The sequence below is a fragment of the Spermophilus citellus genome, assembly GCF_964194105.1.
Source record: "Spermophilus citellus genome assembly, chromosome: 7".
Lineage (NCBI taxonomy): Eukaryota > Metazoa > Chordata > Mammalia > Rodentia > Sciuridae > Spermophilus > Spermophilus citellus.
In genome coordinates, this window is record NC_138188.1 from 164,137,772 (window position 1) to 164,158,506 (window position 20,735).

General features: G+C 60.5%; 1 protein-coding gene across 2 annotated transcripts in view; it reads left to right on the plus strand.

Annotated features, from left to right (window-relative positions):
• Positions 1-1,532: 1,532 nt before the first annotated feature.
• Positions 1,533-20,735, plus strand: part of TRPM2 (transient receptor potential cation channel subfamily M member 2) — a 52,156-nt gene continuing 32,953 nt past the window's right edge. The window contains exons 1-9 of one of the 2 annotated variants that reach the window (XM_081301314.1): positions 1,533-1,648; positions 4,002-4,253; positions 4,988-5,076; positions 8,233-8,401; positions 9,888-10,068; positions 12,818-12,984; positions 16,570-16,750; positions 17,826-17,887; positions 18,998-19,198. In XM_081301314.1, the coding sequence (XP_081157440.1) occupies positions 4,089-4,253; positions 4,988-5,076; positions 8,233-8,401; positions 9,888-10,068; positions 12,818-12,984; positions 16,570-16,750; positions 17,826-17,887; positions 18,998-19,198 (1,215 nt within the window). In that variant the 5' untranslated portion in view covers positions 1,533-1,648; positions 4,002-4,088. Of the gene's footprint in view, positions 1,649-4,001; positions 4,254-4,987; positions 5,077-8,232; positions 8,402-9,887; positions 10,069-12,817; positions 12,985-16,569; positions 16,751-17,793; positions 17,888-18,997; positions 19,199-20,735 lie in introns of those variants that run through there. The other variant, XM_081301315.1, reaches the window with a different exon arrangement.

The following is a 20,735-nucleotide window of genomic DNA, read 5'->3' on the forward strand; positions in this document are numbered from 1 at the left end:
AGTGGCTTCTGGAAGATTGTATGGCCTTCTTGTAAAGCATGTGATTTTTCTCTAGAAATGAAGGAGACTCTCTGGGGCAACACAGGCACAGATGTATCATCAGAGATGCTCAGTTGATTAACCACTTCACCTTAAATGACTCTCCCATAGAGGCCCTGGGATACTTGGAAACCAAAGTCCAGGTTGTCCATCCGATGGCTCTGTAGTTATGGCTGCCTTATGAAATATTAACTGCCCACAGAGTTTCAGTTAGTGGATGGCTCTCGGGCCAGCAGGTACCCGGGGAAGGAGCACTGGATGGAGCTTACTGACATGGCGGACTCCATCTTCTTCCTGTCTAAGACTCCCCTCTGGGGCATGGCGGGTGTCAGGACTCTGTGGTAGCTGGCTCTCATGGAGCACTTCCTACTGGCCAGGCTCTGGGAAGACAGTGGTGCAGGGGCTGGAGGTCTGAGCCCTCGCAGTGTGCAGCCCTCAGAAAAAGCCACGGCATGGAGACTCACTTGTGCAACTACCTGTTCTGAGGTCCACCGTGCCAGCTGCTCTGGAGGAGAGGCCCCAGTTACGTTTGCGAGTGTGTCACAGTGTTCTGACACAAGGGGTGACACCTTTCCCACAGCGTCATAGAAACTGACAAGGTTGGGGACCTCCCTGAGCCTCGGGTGCCTGGCACTGCTGAGTGGCCCCCTGCAGAGGGCAGGAACAGGCCAAGGAGTAGGTTGTGGGCAGGAGTCTGGAAGATGGGCAGTGTTCCCAGGGAAGGAGAGGAGGGGCTAGTCAGGCAGAAGTCTGTGGACAGACCCGCGCCCCCACCACTGGATCAGACACTCCAGGACCCTCTACATTCCCTAACTGTGAGACCACCAGGGCTCAGGAGTGCCAGCAGGGCATTTCCCGCTGATGTTGGGGAAGAAGGCAGAATGGGTCTGTGGGGTGAAACATTGGTGTCTGGGTGGCCTGGCTGCTTTGGAAAGCCACTATGACAACGCAGTCCCTGACATTCCCCCAGCTAGGCACAGGAGCCCAGCAGTGCAGCCCCGTGGCCAGAGGCTGATGGTCGTGTAAGCGTGATCTGGCTGGCTTTTTCTGCCCATCCCCGGTATGACAGACCTGGAAAGCAGGACCCGAGGCAGCCCCACTCTTGGGGTCTCAGTCTCAATCCCTGGGAATGGTCTCTGGCTTCAGGTCACCACCTGTGTGAGGCTGCTGCAAAGGTCTTTGGGCAGGGCTTCCTGAGGCCATAGTGGGGCCACTCACCCTTGCCCAGGTGCTCCTGGGACGGCCCTGTCTCTCCCCTCCCCCGAGCGGTTCAGGGTCTGGAGGCCATCATTGCAGTCCACATGTGCCCTTCCAGAGACATTTGCCACTGACCCCGGGAAGGCTTGAGTGCCAGGTCCCAGGGTGAACGGGAGACCAACCGCAAGTTGGGGCGGTTGGGGAGAACTGTTCACGACTCTTCCCGGCTGAGTGACGCAGAGTGCGCTGCGGGTGACTCCGACTGCGCCGGATACAGGGCGCACGCACGCTCGGCGGGGAGATGCGGGTGGCGCGGCAGGGCCCGGGCAGCGGTCCTGCGCCGCGGTGCGAGTGAGGCCGGGACGCCGAGCCTCCGGCAGGTGTGCGTGTGCCCTGGGACTCAGCGCGGCAGGTGCAGGGGCGCGAGCCAGGGGTAGGGAGTGTGGGGCGGGTGGAGGCACGGGCCGGGGAGGGGTTGTCAGGGTGCAAGGGAGCGGGAGGCGGGGGTAGGGCGCAGGGTGCCGGGAATGATGCTCCGGCGCGTTGCAGTCTGGGCGCTGGTGCAGGGGCGCGGGCCTGGGTGGGGGAGGGTGCACCCTTCAGAGACACAGGGCGGGTGAGTTCAGGGGCTGGCGGGCGGGGTCCAGAGGCACCCGCTGCGGTGCGGACCCCGCGCGTGGTCTCAGTGCCCTCCAAGGCCATCTGTCTGCAGACCCTGTGCAGCCCCGGCAGGGGGTTGGTGGGAGGATGAAGGGCACAGTTAATCTGGATTCCTGCTCTGGATCCCCGCGTCCTGTGCCCTCCACCTGTGCTCAGCTATTCCCTGTCCCCCAGTGCTTCTACAGCCAGGTGTTGAGGATGCCCAGAGACCTCCCAGAGAGGGCAAGAGGCCACAGAGTTTACAGTGAAGGGGCCAGTCAGTGCCCCTTCTATGTCCTGGTGACTTTTTTGGGGGTGGGGTAGGAAGCCCTGGGTTTGTATAAGGTCTGTGGTCCCTGATGGTGGGGGTGGTCTCGCAGGCCAGGCTGGGGCTGGGGAGCTGCTGCTCTGTGGCTACTAGGGGAGGATGTGGCAGTGCCCTGCCCCCCAGCAGCTGGGCTCTTTCCTGGGGGCTCCGCCAGCACATGGGCCGTGACCCATGCCTCCCTACTCTAGTATAGCAGCTTCCAGCTCCTGTCAGGCTCTGGCCGGGTGCATTTACTGCTGTTTGTGGAAGGTCCTGAGACCAAGCAGGCATGCTGTTGAATCCCCTGTCTACACAGACACCTGTCCAAGTGCCTACGGAGAAGCTAGCTATCAACCAGGGTGGCGGGGGCTGCTTTCAGGTGGTCCATGAAGAAAGCCTGTGACTCCGAGGACAGAAGAACCCAGAGAAGGGAGCAGAGCTTTCACATGGTTGTTACCAGCCCTGGGTCCAGGGCTCTCCCAGCCCACCCTGCTGCCCTGGTTCCTGTTGGGCAGCGGGAGAGGTGTGCTGCTGGCCGTTACAGTGTGGCTTCTGACCTGGACTGCTGTCGGGGCAGTGAGGCTGGACGTGCCCCAGGGCTGATTGCAGCTGGGGTTGGAGGAATGGGCTTGAGACCCCACAGATGTGCGGGGGTGGCCAGCAGTCTGCAAAGTGGGACAGTGAACGCAGGCCCTCCAGGGTCCTCACAGGCAGGGTCCTCCGTCCTGCGCTCTTCCCACTTCATCTCAGGGAGCGGCCTCTAGTCCAGGCCCTAGGGGCTAGCGCGGATGGGCTGCTTTCCCTCTTTGTCATGCCTCCCTCAGCAGTGGGTTGGGAGGCAGGTGGCTGCTCTGCAGGGGAGCAGGGGGCTCTGAAAAGGCCACCCTGGGAATAGGTGGCTCCTTGATCTCAGAGCTGCACAGGGCACCTGGTGGCTGGCTGCCTTCCCGGGTCCAGGGTTGGGAGTGCAGGGGCCCAGGGGTACCTGGGGAGGAGAAGGCAGAGCCGTGGCCCAGGAGCCTCTGCCACGGTCAGCAACCAGTGGTTGAACCCCCAGACCTGACCCTGAACTGTGGGCCTGGAGAGTGAGGGACTCAGGGAGTAGGGACAAGTAGGGGTCAGCCTGCCCAGGTCACCATGTGTGGTGAAAGTGATGTGTCCAGAAGGGTTCCAGGACAGGGGGGACAAGATTTGTAGCCAGCCCTCCCTCCTGAGGGTAGGGTTGTCTTCACAGATGGCCTTGAGAGGACGCCTGGCGACAGCCTGGCCAGGTGTGGGCACATCTGTTGTGGGAAATGAGGACAGTCACCCAGTGGCCTTCTGGAGCTTTGGCAATGGGACCCCAGCCAGGGAGAAAGGCCTCAAGAAAATGAGACTTGTCCTAGCCAGTGCCCTGTCCCCAGCATGGTCTCTGCAGTGCTTCCTGAACCTGACCTGGGGCCGCAGGGGCTTTCCTTTTAGAAAACGAAAGAGGGATGTCTGGAACACGAGACGCAGGGTGCACCCCAGGGCAGAGGCTCTGACTTCCCCCCGCCACCTTCTGCGCCCCCTGAGTTCACACAGGGAGCAGGGGGATGGAGCTGGACAGGGGTCTGAGGTTGCAATCATCATGAAGGCCCCTGTGAATGGGCCTGGGGAGTCCCGTTGTGTGTGCCCTTCCAGGCCTCCCAGGGACCTGGCTGGGCCACAGAATCGGCAGGCTGGGAAAACGTGTGACCCAGTGAGGGAGAAGCGGATGAGGCTTCCCTGTGAAGAAACATGTGGCTGGGTCCTTTCAGAACATCCGTCTCCTCTTCCTCTTTCTGATCTATTTCAACAGCCTCCCGTGGCGTGTTTCCAGAAACCCCAGCCTTGCAAACCTCCTTAGGGAGGAGGCAGCAGGGTTAAGCCAGAGTCGGGGACCAGGATGGAGCCTTTGGCCCCAAGGAGAGCTGGCTCTGAGCAGGAGGAGGGCTTCGGGGTGCCACCCAGGAGGGTCGCTGATCTGGGTATGCTCCCCCATCTCCGGCGAAGCCACAGCAGCCTTTGCAAGAGCAGAAGACTGCAGTGTCACCTCAGCAGCAGTGAAAAGGTAGGCTTCTGCCTGGCCACCTGCAGCCAGCCTGTGTGACCACAGCAGCAGCCAATATACCACCAGCCGGGTCAGCCAAGCCTCATGTGACCACAGAGATGGCCTGTTTCTTTCCTGGACCGGGGTCTGCTGACCGTGGGGTCAGCCCAGAAACGTGCTTTGGGAGAGGAGAGTCAGGGAGAAGGAGAGGTGGCTAGGCTTACTCACCCTCTGCGATCACACAACCATTTCCCCTTGTCTGCTCCGAGGCCGCTGGGAGAAGGCTGAGCTCCCGACTAGCACCGTGGAGCCCCTGCCTCTCCTTACCCACCCCAGTGATTTCATATCCCTTACCAGGTTGCCTGGGGCAGGGCCCTCGGGTCCTAGGCAGCTCCAGGTATGCACTGTGTTGAAAGCGCTGCTGGAGTTGGGCAGTTGCCACATCAGGCAGGCAGCATGGGGTCTGCCAGTTTCTCCATATCGGGGCCCAAGTCAGGTGCCCAGGCTCTCACCCTCGCGCCTCCCCCATGCGGGGTTCCCAGGTGACGCTGGCCTGTGCACTGGGCAGTGCTGTGCCTACTCGGATGTTCATTCCTCTCTCCTGAACCCACGCCCAGAAGCCCTTGGCAAGGGCACTCCTAACCTTCAGTATGGCCCTGAGTCCTCACAAGCCCTCAGGCAGCAGAGCCATGGTGCACCCGAGGGGGTGAGTGGTCGGTGGGCTCTGGGTCTCAAAGGGTCCTCTTTACCCCCAGCAAGAAAATCTCAGTTCATGGATCCCTGAAAACATCAAGAAGAAAGAATGCCTGTATTTCGTGGAAAGCTCCAAACTGTCCGATGCCGGGTGAGTGCTGTGTTTTGGGACTGAGGCCTCCCTCTCCTTCCTCTGGTCCCATGGAAGGACCCTGTGTCCAGGCCAGGCTGAGAGACCCTGAAGCATCTCCATTTCACCCCTGGAGCCTTTTGGGGGAACAGGCTGAGCCTCATCCTGCTTGGCAGATGGGGAGACCCCAGGGCAGAGGGTTTGGGTGACTTGTCCAGGGTGGTGATGTGGCTGCCCTGGACTGAGGCCCAGGTTGGGGCTTCAGCTCTTGCCCCAGAGCATCTTGTTTCCTTGGAAGAGAGAGCAGTGGCGTCCAGGAATGGGAAAGGGTCCTGGGGGACGTCCACAGTCCAAGTCCCCCTTGGAGGTCGAGGGGGCCAAAGTCTAGAGAGTCCCAGCTGCCACAAGGGCCCCTGCTACCTTCCCCTCTCCCTGCTGGAGCCCACTGCTTGGGTGGGGCCGCCACCCCATGTCCAATGCACTGCTGGGTGGACAACTCCCCAGCAGGGGCTGCCCATGAGTTGGTGAGCAAAGGGCATTGTGAGGCAAACGGCAGGTCCATTCCTGTGCCCAGGACTGCAGAGCACCCGGCAGCACTGCCCACTTGGGGTGCCTCCCTCCAGCCCTGCCCTGCTGTGTGCTCCTCTCCCTCCTCCCTGGGGAATCACACTAGTTCTCGGAGGCTGGTTGCATATGCCAGTTCTGCCATGTGGTCCCCTAGACCACCCAGCTGGGCAGTAGTAGCCCCCGCACATGTGTCCTCTGCTCTTATCTCCGTGGCCACTGCCCTGTGGCTGGGGCTCAGCAGGTGTCAGTCCTGCTAGTTGCAAGCTCTGTTGAGGCTGGGACCAAAGCAGTGTCACTTTCTATGCCAGGTGTCTGGCTGCTACTTACAACTGACTCAGAAGGAGCCATGTCCTGTGGTGGGAAAGAGGAGGAGCAGGGTGCAGAATCAAACGTGACACAATAATGTCACCCCAGGCTCTGTGGTTCGCCCAGGTGTGGTCACTGTGAGTGCCTGTACACCAACCTTGCTCCAGCCTGGCTCCTCTCCAGATAAGAGCCACAATTCTCCCCAGGTGGTGACAGGGACAGGTCCTTGAGGGTGAGAAGTTTGCCACCAAGCTCACCTCATAGCTTTGTGGCCAGTTCCCTGAGTACTCCTGGCGCTTCACAGGCGTGTCCAGTTCACTGCCGCTGGGTCTGATGGTGCGGGGTGGCTTTCCATGGTCCCAGGTCTCTCATCCATTCAACCAACCTCAGACGGAAAACATTTGAAAAAAGACATTCCACCTGTCCTGAACACTGCAGGTTTGTTCTTGTCTACGTCTTAACCGTACAGTGTAACGACTATTTATATAGCGTTTGCATTGTATCAGGTGTCATAAATAACCCGCTGACTTAAAGCACACAGGGGATGGCGAGGTTCTATGCAAATGCTGCCCATTTTGTCAAAGGGACTTGAGTGTCTCTGGTTTTATGGGAGTCCGGGAACCCACCCCCCATGGATACGGGGGCCACTCTGCAGGAGAGGGTAAGGGGTCCCACAGGCAGGGTCCCGACAAACCCAGTGAGGATGCACGGCTGCTCCCAAAAGCTGGCTTTGTCAGAGGTGGAGCAAGAGAAGCCCTCATCCCTCGGGACAGGCGGGTCCCAGAGAGAAGGGCTGTGGATTGGGGCCAAGGAAGGCCGTGTACACTTGCTTCTGGGTCCCCTCGGCCACACCACATGTTCAGTGACCCACTGAGACTCGAGGGCCTCTGTGGTTGTGGTCAGGGCTGAGGTTCGCATCAGCAAAAGCTCCCCGATCCAGAGGTGAGTGGGAGCAACTTGTGGACAGTTGGCCGCAGCCCAGGTGGGCACTGGGCTGGTCAGGTAGCTCTTGCCAGCAACCACCCAAATTGCCGGCTCCCAGAAGGAAATAGGTGTTCCGCATGAACCACGTGGGCTGTGGGAGCAGGCTGGGCCCCATGAACACGGGGGCTGGGGGGCAGGCCCCCTAGAGATGGCCGAAGGCCTGCTGCCTGAGCTCTCTCCTGCAGAGTCTCTCTGCCCTCTCCGTCAGGGGGCCAGGTGCTCTGCACTGCCCTGCCCTAGGAGTGGATCAGAGCTCCCTCTGTTCTGCAGACAGACAGGAGCGGAGGAGCTGTGCCCGTCCTTCCCAGCACGCAGCTGGGGTCGCGTCTATTGATGTGCCTGGAATGTTTCCGCCCCCTTCTGACGGCCCTCAGCTGGGCACCGTGTGTCTCCTGTCCTTCTGCACCTCTGCCCCTCGTCTGCATCTCTCCTTCCTGTTTTGTCACAGTTCCTCTGACCTTGGTCATGCCTCCTGACACCAGCAAACACAGAGGCCGAGGTGGGGCTCTGGAGGGTCTCTGACCACTTAATTTGGTCAACGGTCCTGGTGCAGCTCCCTGCCCTAGCCCCCTGGGGAACACCAGGGATGAGCTCTAACCTCCTCAGAGGCCAAGAGCCTCTGGGTCCTCATCCCAGGGACTTGTTCCGGCCTTGACCAGGACACCCTCCGTAGAATGAGGTCATGTGGGTGTTGGCCAAGATCCTCGCCAGCCTAAACCTGCCCCTTCTACCTTGGTCTCTACATTTTGTAGGGTGGGGGCCAGGAGTGTATTAATTTTAATTGTCATGATGGGGAAATTGAGAGTCAGAAGCGCCCAGGACCCCATAGTGGACAGTGGGCAGGACCTGGTTCTGTTTCTCCTGGTTTAGTTGGTTTAGTCGGCTCGCCCTACACTACGTGGGTCCGGTTTCATCTGGGTTAGGTTTTTTTCTTTGAACTCTGTATTTAGTTAACTAGGTCATTTGTTAGCAGCAAAAGCAGAAATCTAAAATATATGTTGATTCTCAATTTAATGAGATAAAGAGCAGTGAGTCGATCTCTTCTTGCTCCGGAAACCCTAATGAATAGCAGGAAAGGAGTAAAAAGATTCCATCTTAACCTGAAGCTCTCCTGAGGGAGGATCCTGGCCTGGGGGTGGGGGTTGCAGCTCCTGGCTGCTGGCAGGAGGGGTGCAGTTCCCTCCCCGCCGGGCCCTGCTGTTGCTGTCTGGCTGGAGGCAGGGAGCCTCCTTGCTGCTGGCCACGTAAGTCCTGGCCCTCCCTGGGCCCTCTGTCCCCCGGGAGCAGGCGCCTCACTCCTGCTGGTGGCTGTCTTTGCAGAAAGGTGGTATGTGAGTGCGGCTACACACGGGAGCAGCACGTGGAGGAGGCCACCAAGCCCCACATCTTCCAGGGCAAGGAGTGGGACCCAAAGAAGCACGTGCAGGAGATGCCAACCGACGCCTTTGGTGACATCGTCTTCACGGGCCTGGGCCAGAAAGTGGGGAAGGTTGGTTTTGCCACTCTGGTGCACCTCACTGGGTGGAGCAGGTGACACGTGGGTGAGGGTGGGAGCCCACCACACTCCAGGGACGGGACGGGCCAGGAGGCGCAGCTGGAGTGGTGTGGGAGTTAGGGCTGGGTGACCCTGAACGGTGTGTTCGTTAGGGTTTGGAGGCTGTGCGGAGTAAGGAGAGGAACCCAGGATGCAGGCAAACTTGGGGTGTGCTAGTGAATGGTGGTGAGGGCATGGGAGGGCAGGGGAGGCTGGGACTCGGAAGGCCCCGCGTTGGAAGCAGAGGCCCTGGGCAGGGCAGAGAGGAGTCTAGTTGAGCCTTGGGGCCTGCACAGGCCAGGAAGGACTGCTGGGGGCAGCCCTGCCCCGGCCAGGTTCTGCAAGACCTCCACCTCAGTGTGGTGCCCACTGAATCCAGGCTCAGCCATTTGCATTCCAGCAAGGCTTCCGGAAGCTTCTGATGTAGCAGTCACCCCCCTGCCCTGCTGAGATGGATGCTGGTGCCATTTATTTTTTTGCTGGGGTTCTGGAACCCCATGGTTTCTTCATGGTTGGGTGGGTCTTTCCCCTTGAATACCCTGAGTGTCCCTCATGGTGATGTCCGCTTGGCTGAAGATGTTGAGCAGGGGGGGTTCCAGGCCGGGGACCATGCAGCCTGGGCTTCCTGGGCAGCCGCCAGCTCCTTAGCCACCCTGCATCCCAGTGTCACATGTGGGTATTCCCAGTCCCCTGCTCGTCTGTCCTTACGTCACGGGGAAGGCAGTCCTGATGTCTGGCTTCTATGAGGACAAGAGGCATGGAGAGGCCCACCTGTCACTCACAGCCGCGGAGGGCAGCAGCGACAGGGGGTGGATCTGAGCTCAGCTGAGCCTGAGCCAGTGTCCTAACCCAACACCCTCCTGGCTCCAGGCTCCTCCTGGCAGCCTCTAACAGGGACAGTCACCAGCCAGGGACAGTCAGTGATACGAAATGCTGCTTGTGGCAGTGAGTGAGAAGCCTGGAGGTACAGGGGACTTGGACTGAGTGTCCAGAGAGTGGCTCCACAGTCCTCTGGGGCCGTGTGGTTCAAGTTCCAGGAGTGAGTGGCCATGGGCCTGCCCTGGGCCTGCTCTACTCTGTGGGCCAGCTGCCCTGAGGGGTGGCAAGCAGCGACCACTGTGGTGTCCGTTTGAGCTTCAGTTGCAATGTGTGACCTGTTTGCTTTGGGGACACCCTTGGCATCTGTCTGAGTCCCCAACCACTGAGCCCCAGCCCCAGCCCCACCGACCACTTTTCTTGCTGGGTCTGGACCAAGGTGCATGGTGTCCCCTGCTCAGTGGGGCCTCTCAGGCACTGCCTGTGCCAACGGGTGCTCCTGCCCCTCTCGCTGTGCCGTTGGGCCCTGGGGCATGGTCGGGCGGGCCAGGGCAGCCCCATGCCGTGTCCAGTGGGAGGCTGCCACCCCTGCAGCAGGCCCCTCCCGTCCTCTGCTCCCCTGCAGTACGTCCGGGTCTCCCAGGACACACCGTCAAGCGTGATCTACCATCTCATGACCCAGCACTGGGGTCTGGATGTCCCCAACCTTCTCATCTCGGTGACTGGCGGAGCCAAGAACTTCAACATGAAGCTGAGGCTGAAGAGCATCTTCCGGAGAGGCCTGGTCAAGGTGGCCCAGACCACAGGTGGGCACTGAGGCCCCGTCTGCAGGTACTGGGGGTGGGCAGGTCGACAGGGCTGTGCTGGAGGGCCGGGGCCCCGGGGCCAGAAGAGCTCCAGGTGGCTGAGTCCCCATCCCAGGTCAGGTCAACTCCCCACGCCTCAGTTGTCCATATCTCCTCCCTCATGTCCAGCTGCCTCTGGGCTGGCCTTGGGGCCAGGGCTGGCTCCGGGTCATAAGCTGCCAGCGATCAAGGCCTTGGAGTCATGAGTATCCTGAGTGACCGGGAGGGGCCGGGCGAGGCCAGAGCAGGTGGGCTGCCGTGGGAGTGTGGGCGAGGGCCCGTGGGAGTGTGGGCGAGGGCCCGTGGGACTGTGGGCGAGGGCCCGTGGGAGTGTGGGCGAGGGCCCGTGGGACTGTGGGCGAGGGCCCGTGGGAGTTGGGCTGTCACCCAGACTCCCTGCAGTGTTGGGGACGAGGGCTTCCCCCGCCTTTCCTCCCGGAGCCCGGTCACCTCCCAAGAGTGCCCTGAGTGCCAGCCGAGCAGGGCCCAGCCCACCTGGAGGGTGCGAGACACACGGTGCCCTGCCACACCGAGTTCAGGGGCGGGCGGGCCACAGGTCCTCCAGGCTCCCTGGTGCCCTGGGCGAGCAGACACAGCTGTGCCTCCAGAGCTGGGCCCGTCTTGGCCACGGCAGTGTTCACGGGGGACTGGCCAGGGGCTGGGGTGTTCAGGGCACCTCCAGCTGGACAGGCTCTTTCAGCCGGCCCCAGGCCCTGCACGGCTCGCCTCGTCGCCTGCTCTTTAGCTCTCACCACGGCTTCCTTGTCGCCGGCTTCCGGCCCCAGAGCCACAGCCACGTTCTGAAAATATCTTTTTTAGTTGTAGATGGACTCGATATCTTTATTTTTATTTGTTTATTTTTATGTGGTGCTGGGGTGGAACCCAGGACCTCACGCATGTGAGGCAGGTGCTCTACCACGGGCACAGCCCCAGCCCCCACAGACACATTTTAGGGGTGTGTGTGTGTGTATGTGTGTATGAGTGTGTGTGGGGGGGATGAGTGTATATGGGTATGTGTGTATGTGTGTGTTTGTGTGTGGGTGTGGGTATATGTGGGTGTGTGGGGGGATGGGTGTGTGTGGGGGTGTAGGTGTGTTTGTGTGTGTATGAGTGTGTGTGTATTTGGGTATGTGTGTATATGGGTGTGGATGTGTGGGTGTATGTGTGTGTGTGTGTCTGGGTGTGTGTGTGAGTGTGTGGGTGTGTGTGTGTCTGTGTGTGTGTAAGTGTGTGTGGGTGTATGGGTGTGTGTTGGTGTGTGTGGGGGGGATGGGTGTATGTGTGTGTGTGGGTGTGTGGGATTGTGTGTGTGTGTGGTGTGTGGGTTTGTATGTGTGTGTGTATGTGTGTGTGTGTATGTGTGTCTGGGTGTATGTGGGTGTGTGTGTGTCTGTGTGTGTGTGTGTGTGTAAGTGTGTGGGTGAGTGGGTGGGTGAGTGGGTGTGTGTGTGAGGGGATGGGTGTGTGGGGGGATGGGTGTGGGGGGGATGGGTGTGTGTGTGTGTGTAGGGTGTGTGTGTGGGGATGAGTGTATGTGGGGGTGTGTGTCTGTGTGTGTGTTGTGTGGGTGTATGTGGGTGTGTGTGTGTGTAAGTGTGTGGGTGAGTGGGTGGGTGAGTGGGTGTGTGTGTGAGGGGATGGGTGTGGGGGGGGATGGGTGTGGGGGGGATGGGTGTGTGTGTGTGTGTGTAGGGTGTGTGTGTGGGGATGAGTGTATGTGGGGGTGTGTGTCTGTGTGTGTGTTGTGTGGGTGTATGTGGGTGTGTGTGTGTTTGGGTGTGTCTGGGTGTGTGTGTCTGGGTGTGTGTGGGTGTGTGTGTCTGGGTGTGTGTGGGTGTGAACGTGTGTGTGTGTCTGGGTGTTTGTGAGTGTCTGTGTGTGTAAGTGTGTGTGTGTGGGGGGGTGTGGGGGGGATGAGTGTGTGTGGGTGTGTGTCTGGGTGTGTGGGTGTATGTGTGGGTGTATGGGATTGTGTGTGTGTCTGGGTGTTTGTGAGTGTGTGTCTGTGTGTGTGGGTGTGGGGTGTGTGGGGGGGATGAGTGTGTGTGGGTGTGTGTCTGGGTGTGTGGGATTGTGTGTGTGTCTGGGTGTGTGTGTGTGTCTGGGTGTGTGTGTGTGTGTGTATGTCTGAGTGTGTATGTGTGGGGGGTGTGTGGGGGTGTCTGGGTGGGTGGTGTGCGGCAACACCACACCCAGCTTCTCAGCACTGACTTCTGAGGCTCTGGTCAGCACGTCACCCAGCCTGCAGCAGATGGGTCCTGGCTCGCCGTCAGCACTGGGTCCACCCACGGCTGTCTCTATTCCGTCACAGGCTGGGCCAGCAGACCCCGCCTGGGAACTGAGGCTTTTGAGGCACAGCCAGTGTGTGCTCGGGATGCTCATCCTGGTGTCCTTCTACCTGCCTGCATGCAGTGACCAGGCAGCCACCTGGTCAGATGGACAGTGGGCAGGAAGAATGTCCCCTGTAGGTGCCACTGTGAGCCACGTGGCAGTAGGCAGCATGTGTGGTCCTCCAAGGGAACCGGGTGGGGGATCAGGAGCAACCTCACTCCTGTCCCTGCCTGGATACTTGGTCTGCTGATGTGTTGGGGCGCCCCTGAGTGCTGAGGAGCCGGCCTTGCCAGCCCAGAGCACCCTGGGGGTCAGTTTGTGGGTGGTGGGGTATGCATCAGGACTTACGGGGCCTGCCCATGCTGTCTCCTTTCCACAGGAGCCTGGATTATCACGGGGGGCTCGCACACTGGCGTGATGAAGCAGGTGGGCGAGGCGGTGCGGGACTTCAGCCTGAGCAGCAGCTACAAGGAGGGAGAAGTGATCACCATCGGAGTGGCCACGTGGGGCACCATCCACAACCGGGAGGGGCTGGTTCATCCCATGGTGAGCACCTACCTGCTCCTGAGGTGGCCGGCTCGGTGGGAGGGAGGGGCTGTGCGAGATCTCCCCAGACCCTGCAGGGAGCAGGCCACCAGCTGGGCAACAGGGACACTGTGGCCGGAGGGCAGAGACTGGACGGGACGGGAGGCAGGAGGCCGCTCAGACCCCGTGCACACTCTCCGGGTGTTGACCTGGCAAGGTGACGTCCTGCTCTGCCTGCACCTCCTCTCCAGGGGGAAACCCAGACGCAAGTCACTGGACTTGGGCTCCTGGCTGGAGCACTTCGGCCACCTTTCTGCCGGTGCTGAGCTCAGGCTGCCCCTTCTCTGTGGTGGTGGGAAGGTGTGCCTGTGCCCCGAGGCCACCCCTAGATCCCTCCCCTGGGGCTGGTACTGAAGAACAGAAACCTAGCGCCCACAGTCACGCTCTGCAGTCAGGTCCCGTGGCCACAGCCAGGGGCACGGGGCAGCGCCGAGGCTCCGGGGAGGTCCTTCCTGCCGCTTCCAGCTCTGGTGGCTGCTGGGACCCCTGGGCTGGGGGCTTGTGTCGTCGTTCTCTGTGTTCTCTGCAAGAACACTTGTGCTGGCCTTTGGGCTCCACTGAGATAATCTGGGCTCACGACTGTGAAGAGCCCTTTTCCAAGGAAGGTGGCCCTGACCCCTTCCGGGGACGAGAGCTTGGTGCCTTTATGTAGCCTTTATGTCCACCCCACACGCAAAATAGATTCACCCTGTGGTTGGGCCCCCAAATTATCAACCCATTTAGCATCAACTCAAAATTCAGAACCCCGTCTCAATGTCGGCGGCTCACGAATCCCGTCACTGGCCTCGGGCTCCTGGGGTCCGTTGTAGAAATGAACCTGGGCCCAGAGAAGTTAGGTGCCGGCGAGGCCTTTCCTCAGGGACTGCTGCTAGAGCCAGAGGGGAGTCTCCCTAGGGTGTCCAGCTGGCTCCGGCAGGGGACAAGGGCACAGCTCCTGCAGCCTCCTCGGTGGAGGCAGGGGTGCTCCTGGTGTCCCCTCCCGTCCAGGACGCTGTGACCTGCTTCCCTGCTCCCACCCTCTGTGCTCTCCTGTCTCATAGGCCTCCGTCTCCACCCAGGGTGTTCTTTTCCCTGCTGACAGGGTGGGGGGACTCTGGGTCCCTTTGTGAGTGCTCTGCGATGGCCTCCCCCACCACCTGGAGCCCTCCTCTGGGCAGCCTCTGCTATTCCAGGACAGAGTGGACCTGCTCCGTCTGGCTGCAGCTGGCACTTCTGCCCACACGAGGCTCAGAGGGCTGAGCGGACGTCCCAGCCCCCTCCTGGCTGCTGACTTGCTCCCCAGCCTTGAGGATGGTGCACCCTCTAACCCTAATATTCCAGTGTGGCTGCTAACGCCACGCGTCCAGGGGCCGGCCTGGCTGTCTTGTTCCCCCAGACATGTGCCTCGCTCGGTCCTCAGGGTCCCTGACTGTGTCAGTCCCAAATCTCCATGTCCCTCTCAGGTGTGGTGACACTGTGGGATTGGTCCTGGGCAGAGTTCCTCTTCCTGTGAGCGCCTGTGTGGCTAAACAGCCACGGGCTTCCAGACACAGCGGGGGACAGGCATTGTGGTCATCATGGGCTTATTCTAAGGGGGCCATGGAGGGAACAAAGGGACCATAGATCCCAATCAATTCCAAAATCCAGCATGGAAAGCGTACTAGGTTATGAAACCCGGGGAATCCTCCATGCCTGGAGGCTCTGCCCAGGGCCTCGGCTCGGGCTTCACCTGGGCACCATTTTCTCTCCTCCTCCTCCTCCTCCTCCCCCTCCTCCTCCCTCTTTCCTCTTTCCTCTTCCTCTTCCTCTTCCTCTTCTCCTTCTCTTCTTCTTAAATATCTTTTAGTTGTAGATGGACACAATAAACCTACTGTGTATTTGTATGCGGTGCTGAGGTTGGAACCCAGTGCCCACACATGCGAGGCAAGGGCTGCACCCCTGAGCTACAAGCCCAGCCCCTGGACAGCTTCCTGCCCTCGAGAGCTTCGTTTCTCCTTCAGGGCCATCAGCCTCTTTCTGGAGGGTTTGGGGGTCTGACCGCCTTCTTCATGTTGTCCTGCCCTCGTCCTTTCAGGACAGGTTTATTTATTTATTTATTTTTTAAAGAGAGAGAGAGAGAGAGAGAGAGAGAGAGAGAGAGAGAGAGAGAGAGAGAATTTTAATATTTATTTTTTAGTTTTTGGCGGACACAACACCTTTGTTGGTATGTGGTGCTGAGGATCGAACCTGGACCGCACGCATGCCAGGCGAGCGCGCTACCTCCTGAGCCCCATCCCCAGCCCCAGGACAGGTTTTTACTGATGCACATTTGCAGAAGCCTGGGGGTCTCCTGCGCATGTCGCAGGATTTGGCCTCAGATGGTTCCTGGTGATGGCTTCTCTACTCCTGGCTTGTGCTGCATGGTCGTGTGCCCACAGTCACACGCCTGGCCCCTGCACCCATGTAGAAGGCTGGTGGCTCCCCCACCCTCTCCTAACAGGGACTCTCTTAATCCTTGAGCTCTGCATGAAATGGAGATAGACCCAGCATCTCCTGAATCATCAAGTCCTGGTTTTCTGCCTGTCAGTTTTCCCTTCAATTTATCCCCTTTTCTGTGCATTTTATGAGAAGCAGCTAAAAGAAACCAGGCCACACCTTTGACACTTGGCTTGGGGAATTCCTGAGCCACCCGAGGGCATCGTGCACAATGCTGCCTCCCACAGACCCCCAGCGCGGGTGCTGCCGACTCTCTTCCCCCAGTTCTGATAAAAAGCTCTCGTTTCCTTTGGAGGCTCCACGCTTTCATGTTTATCCTTCTATGAAAGTTCAGAGTGCGCTACGTATGTGTTCCCTGAGACAAGGAAGACTCAGGCCACGCTCCTGCTCCCTCCTGAGCGCTGACCGCGTCCTCAGCACCCACGTCCTTACCGATAGACTCTGCAAGGCAGTGAGGCCTTTCCTCCTGTGCCTGGACCCTTCCTTCCTCTGCCCCCCACCCAACTCCAGAGCCACGTGCACCTTTGGGGTATTTTTTGTAGCAGCGCCTCACCTCCTGGTCCCAAAGTCTGTATTAGTTTCGTGTGATGCTAGAACAAGTTACCACAAACCTTAGAGCAGCAGAAAGGATAGAAGGACTCTGAAGTCAGTGCCTTTTGGCCAGAAGCAGTGTGTGGCAGGGACCCCCCAGGCTCAGGGAGAACTGGTTTCTTATCTCTGGCAGGCTCAGGGAGAACTGGTTTCTTATCTCTGGCAGCGCCAGGCTTTCTCTGGCTTGTGGCTGCACCTCTGCCCTTGGCCTCTGTGGCCACATGGCTCCCTCCTGGTCCCTGTGGGTCTCCCTCTGCCCTGCCTTTGAGGAGTGCCAGAGATGGCACTCTGGGTGCACCCAGCAACACAGGTCCGTCTTCTTGGGTTACGTCCTGAGCCGCATCTGCCAGGCCCTTTCTCCAAATTAGGCAGCGTCCACAGGCTCCCGGGATGGGGGCTTGATTTCCCTGGGGGTGCGTCATCCAGCCTGCTGCCCCCACCCCAGCTATCACAGCGTGGGACTTCTGCCAGTCCACCTGATGCTTCCCTGGCCACCCTCAGGGCGGCTTCCCGGCCGAGTATATACTGGACGAGGAAGGTCAAGGGAACCTGACCTGCCTGGACAGCAACCACTCCCACTTCATCCTTGTGGATGACGGGACGCATGGCCAGTACGGGGTGGAGATCCCCCTGAGGACCAAGCTGGAGAAGTTCATATCGGAGCAGACCAAGGAGAGAGGAGGTGAGTGGAGTGGGCTTCCAGGTCTCCCCGGGCAGAGAGCGCCGGCTGGGCAATGCCAGGGACACAGCTGGCCTCACTGGCCGTTGGCCTGCGGGTGCTTGGAGGTGTGATCACGTGGCCTGCATTCCTTCCCCAGCCCCTTCCCTACTCCAGCAGGCTGCCTGCTCTTCTCCTGCCCCCTTCCCCCGGGTGGGGATCCACGCGGGCCCGCAGCTTGTCTGTGTGCTCTCGGGCAGAACGTCCACCCTACGACCCTCAGCACCACGGCAATCTCAGGTTCAGAGTTCAGAAGGGGCAACGGTCAAGATTCAGAGCTTGACTCGGAACTCTCGGGGGTGGGATGGGTGGGCTCCAGGACCTTGGGATGCCTGTGTAGGGTTTTGTGTGAGAGTCGAGGAGGTGCAGAAGGTAATGGGGAGGTCTCGGGCGGGTACCCAGGCGTGTGGGGTGCTTGGAGCAGTGGCTCTCGAGCTTCCTGGTGTACCCAGTGTGCTGGCCCCGCGCAGGGCCTCTGACCTCCCAGGTCTGGTGGGAAGAGAACGTGCTCCTCATGATTTCCCAGGTGATTCTGATGCTGCTGGTCTGGAACACCCATTGAGAATCCCACTTTGACTAAGAGAAGCCCGGGTGGGCGTGTGGTGGCAGGTGGATGGATAGGACTTGCTGTCAGGGAAAGGGATCCCTGTCGTCGCCCCCATCCCCTGGCTGTGGGTGCTGGAGAGCACAGGGACTGGACAGAGGGCTGTGGACAGAGCTCCCTGCCCTGGCCCTGCCCGTGCAGGAGGACGAGGGCCTGCCGGGTGTGCCCTCTGCAGGGTGTGCCTGGACTTCCAGGCACATGGCCGGGCTGCAGAGGAAAGCAGGCAGTCGCAGTGGCCTGCTGGGTAGAGAGGACAGGGCAGCCCAAGGCACCAGCTCTGGTGGCCCCCAGCCTGGCCCTGCCCGCCCACCCGAGAAAGCCAACATGGTGAACTCCCCATGGGTTGGCTGGGTGACATGAGCTGGTGGGGAAGAGTGACCTCAACAGAGGGTCGTGCCCACAGGTTCCCTCATGTGGGCTCCATGCTCTGCCTAGGTGTGGCCATCAAGATCCCCATCGTCTGTGTGGTGCTAGAGGGCGGCCCCGGCACACTGCATGTGAGTACTGGCCGCAGGGCGGGCTGCGGGCCAAGTCCTGCTGCCTGGGAGGACTGGCTGAGGAGTCTTTGCTCCCTCCTGGTGGGATCATTGGTGGGACAGGGCCATGAGCTGTCCCTGGGAGACAGAAAGGGGGAGTTCACCAGGGGCAGGGCCATTTCCAGGTGGAACAGGGGTCACCCAGGGAGGATCCTGGGTGGGAGTGTGACTTGGTGGCCTGGGCAGCAACAGATGCTCCAAAGGGGCCTGGAGCAAGGAGGGGGCCTGCTGGCTCTCTGCTCCCCGGACTCCTCTAGGAGGCCAGGGGTCTGCAAGCTGCGCCCAGACGCCCTGGAGTGTTTCCAAGGTCCTCGCTCCCACCCCAGATCCTGGGCAGCAGCAGGGTAAAGCACATTTGTTAGGTGGCCTTAACAGGTGCTCCTGGACCTTCCTTCCAGAGCCACTCCATGGTGTGTGCTTGGCCTCCTCCATGGACGCTAGCCCACTCCATCTGTGGTAGAAAGGTCTGGATTTGGGGCAAGACTGGGGGGGGTCTGTTCATGGCATCATGGAAGATGCCAGCTTCCATTTAGGACCCCAGGTGAGAACAGAACCCTGGGCTCCTGGCTGGACAGGTTCCTCAGAGCGCCTACCCAGGCTGAGTCCCCTTCCTGGCTCTCTGCCGTCAGGGCCACCCTGTGCTTCTTCACCCAGGGCAGGCCCCGAGTGCAGAAGGCATCCTTCTGGGAGCAGCCTGCGTCAGGCCCTGCCTGCAGCTGAGCTCACCCTGGGCCTCAGGGTCTCCATGTGGTCCTGGCCTCCCCTGGGCCTTTGTAACCAGGGCACATGCAGCTTCCTCTGTGGCTTCATGTCTGAGTGTCCATGGGAAAGTTGTGGAGCCCTCTGATTAAGATGTGGGCCAGAGGCCTCCCTGGGGAGGGGTGCACCCACACTGCTCAGGAGGAGCCTGTCCCTCGAGCCTGGGGACACTCCAGGTACTAAATGCTTCCAGTAAATTCCAGCCCCGTAGTCGTCCCAGCAGCAGGCGAGCCCAGCCTCAGCCAGGGCCCATCAGAAGGCACCGGGGCTGACAAGGACCTTGCCCACCTCGCGTGGGCCTGGGCCTTGCAGACCATCTACAACGCCATCACCAACGGCACGCCCTGCGTGATCGTGGAGGGCTCAGGCCGCGTGGCTGACGTCATCGCCCAGGTGGCCAGCCTGCCGGTCTCGGAGATCACCATCTGCCTGATGCAGCAGAAGCTCAGCCTGTTCTTCCAGGAGATGTTTGAGACCTTCACGGAGAGCAGAGTCGTCGAGTGGACCAAGAAGGTGGGGTGGCAGGCGTGCAGCCCCCAGGCCGACCCCGAGAGGCTGTTGGCCTGGAGGGACCAGGCAGCAAGGGACCCAGAACAGAGTGCAGTGAGTTCGGTGGGTGAAGGATAGAGAGGGAGATCAGTCCGTGGGACGCCGGGCCAAAGGAGGACAGGGCCGAGTCTGCCCTTTGCAGAGAGAGTGTGGGCGGGCAGGGCTCCGCAGGGCTCCAGAGCGCCCTTGCGGCCCCCCGAGCCTGCCGCGCTGTGCTGGGTGCCGGAGGACTGGAGACGGAGACAGAGGGCTGCAAGGCACAGGGTGGGCCTCCGCTGAGATTCAGGCAGCAGAGGAGCCTCCCAGGTGACAGGAGTGGGTGGCTGAGGGGTCCAGTCTCTTGGCCACGTAGGTGAGTGAATGGAGTGAGACTGAGAAGTATCCACATCCCCAGGCCAGAAGCTGGGCCTCGGGTGGACCCTGATGAGCTCTAGGTATGCCTTGGTCCATGGCCACGCTCTGTCCTCCATAGGGGGTATGTGAGACAGATCCTGGCTGGTCACCCCTCCCTACCCAGGAAGCCCCTGACCAGCTGGGTCCCACATTAGAACTCCAGGGCTGGGGCCTCAGGTGATCGACGGTCACCTGTCCTCTGCTTCTTGGTGGGATTCTTGGTAGGGGGTGGAGGGTGTGTCTCAGTTCCCCCCAATACCGTGAGGGCCAAGCCATGCACACCCTCATGTACCCTAGTGAGCCAGGCTGGGAGGGTGCTGGGCCACTCAGGGACAGGTTGCTCTCCAGAGCCTTCCGTGGGGCACCTCGGCTGCACCATGCTTCCTTTGGGTTCTGTGGGCAGCCAGGGCCCACAGGCCACAGACCACGGGACACACTGAGTTGACCATGCCGGGCCCTGACCTGTTGAGCGGGGGTCAGAGAGGACACGTTCCAGGACTTGGGCTCTGGGCTGGTGGTTGGGAAGCAGTGCTCTGACTGGGTGACCTTGCTTTAGCTTTAGCTCACAGTGACCTGGTTCCGTGTGGTGTTCTGCGAGACTGTCTGTCCCACAGGAGGAAGTCATGAGGTCAGGGAGTGGCGAAGCCGCAGGCTCCCCGACCTCGGGCTCCTCCGCTTCTCTCCCCATGGCCACTGGGAACTGTTGGGCAGGACCTGGAGCCTCTTCCCAGCTGGACCATAAATTATTCAGGCAACTCTCAGAACTGAATCAAATTTGCTGCGGCCAGAAGTGCCTATTCTTTAAATCCACTTTCCATCGCTGACTCAAGCCTGAGAGTGGTGTTTTGCACAAACCTGCCTCAGGCCTGGCCACAGGGTCCCTGTCGACAGACTCAGTTCAGGGCCTCGGCATGGGGGTCTGCGCTGCGGGTGGCTGACAGGACGAGGGGACGTGGCACCGACGGTCTGCGTCTGGGGCTCTCTCTGCAGGGGGAGCACCGTCACAGCTGGGGGCCAGGAGGGCTTGCCTTCTGCCCTGCTTGTCTCCTGTGTGACAGAGGGACAGTGGGGCTCACCCTTATGTGTGTCGAGTGCCGGGCCGGCCTAC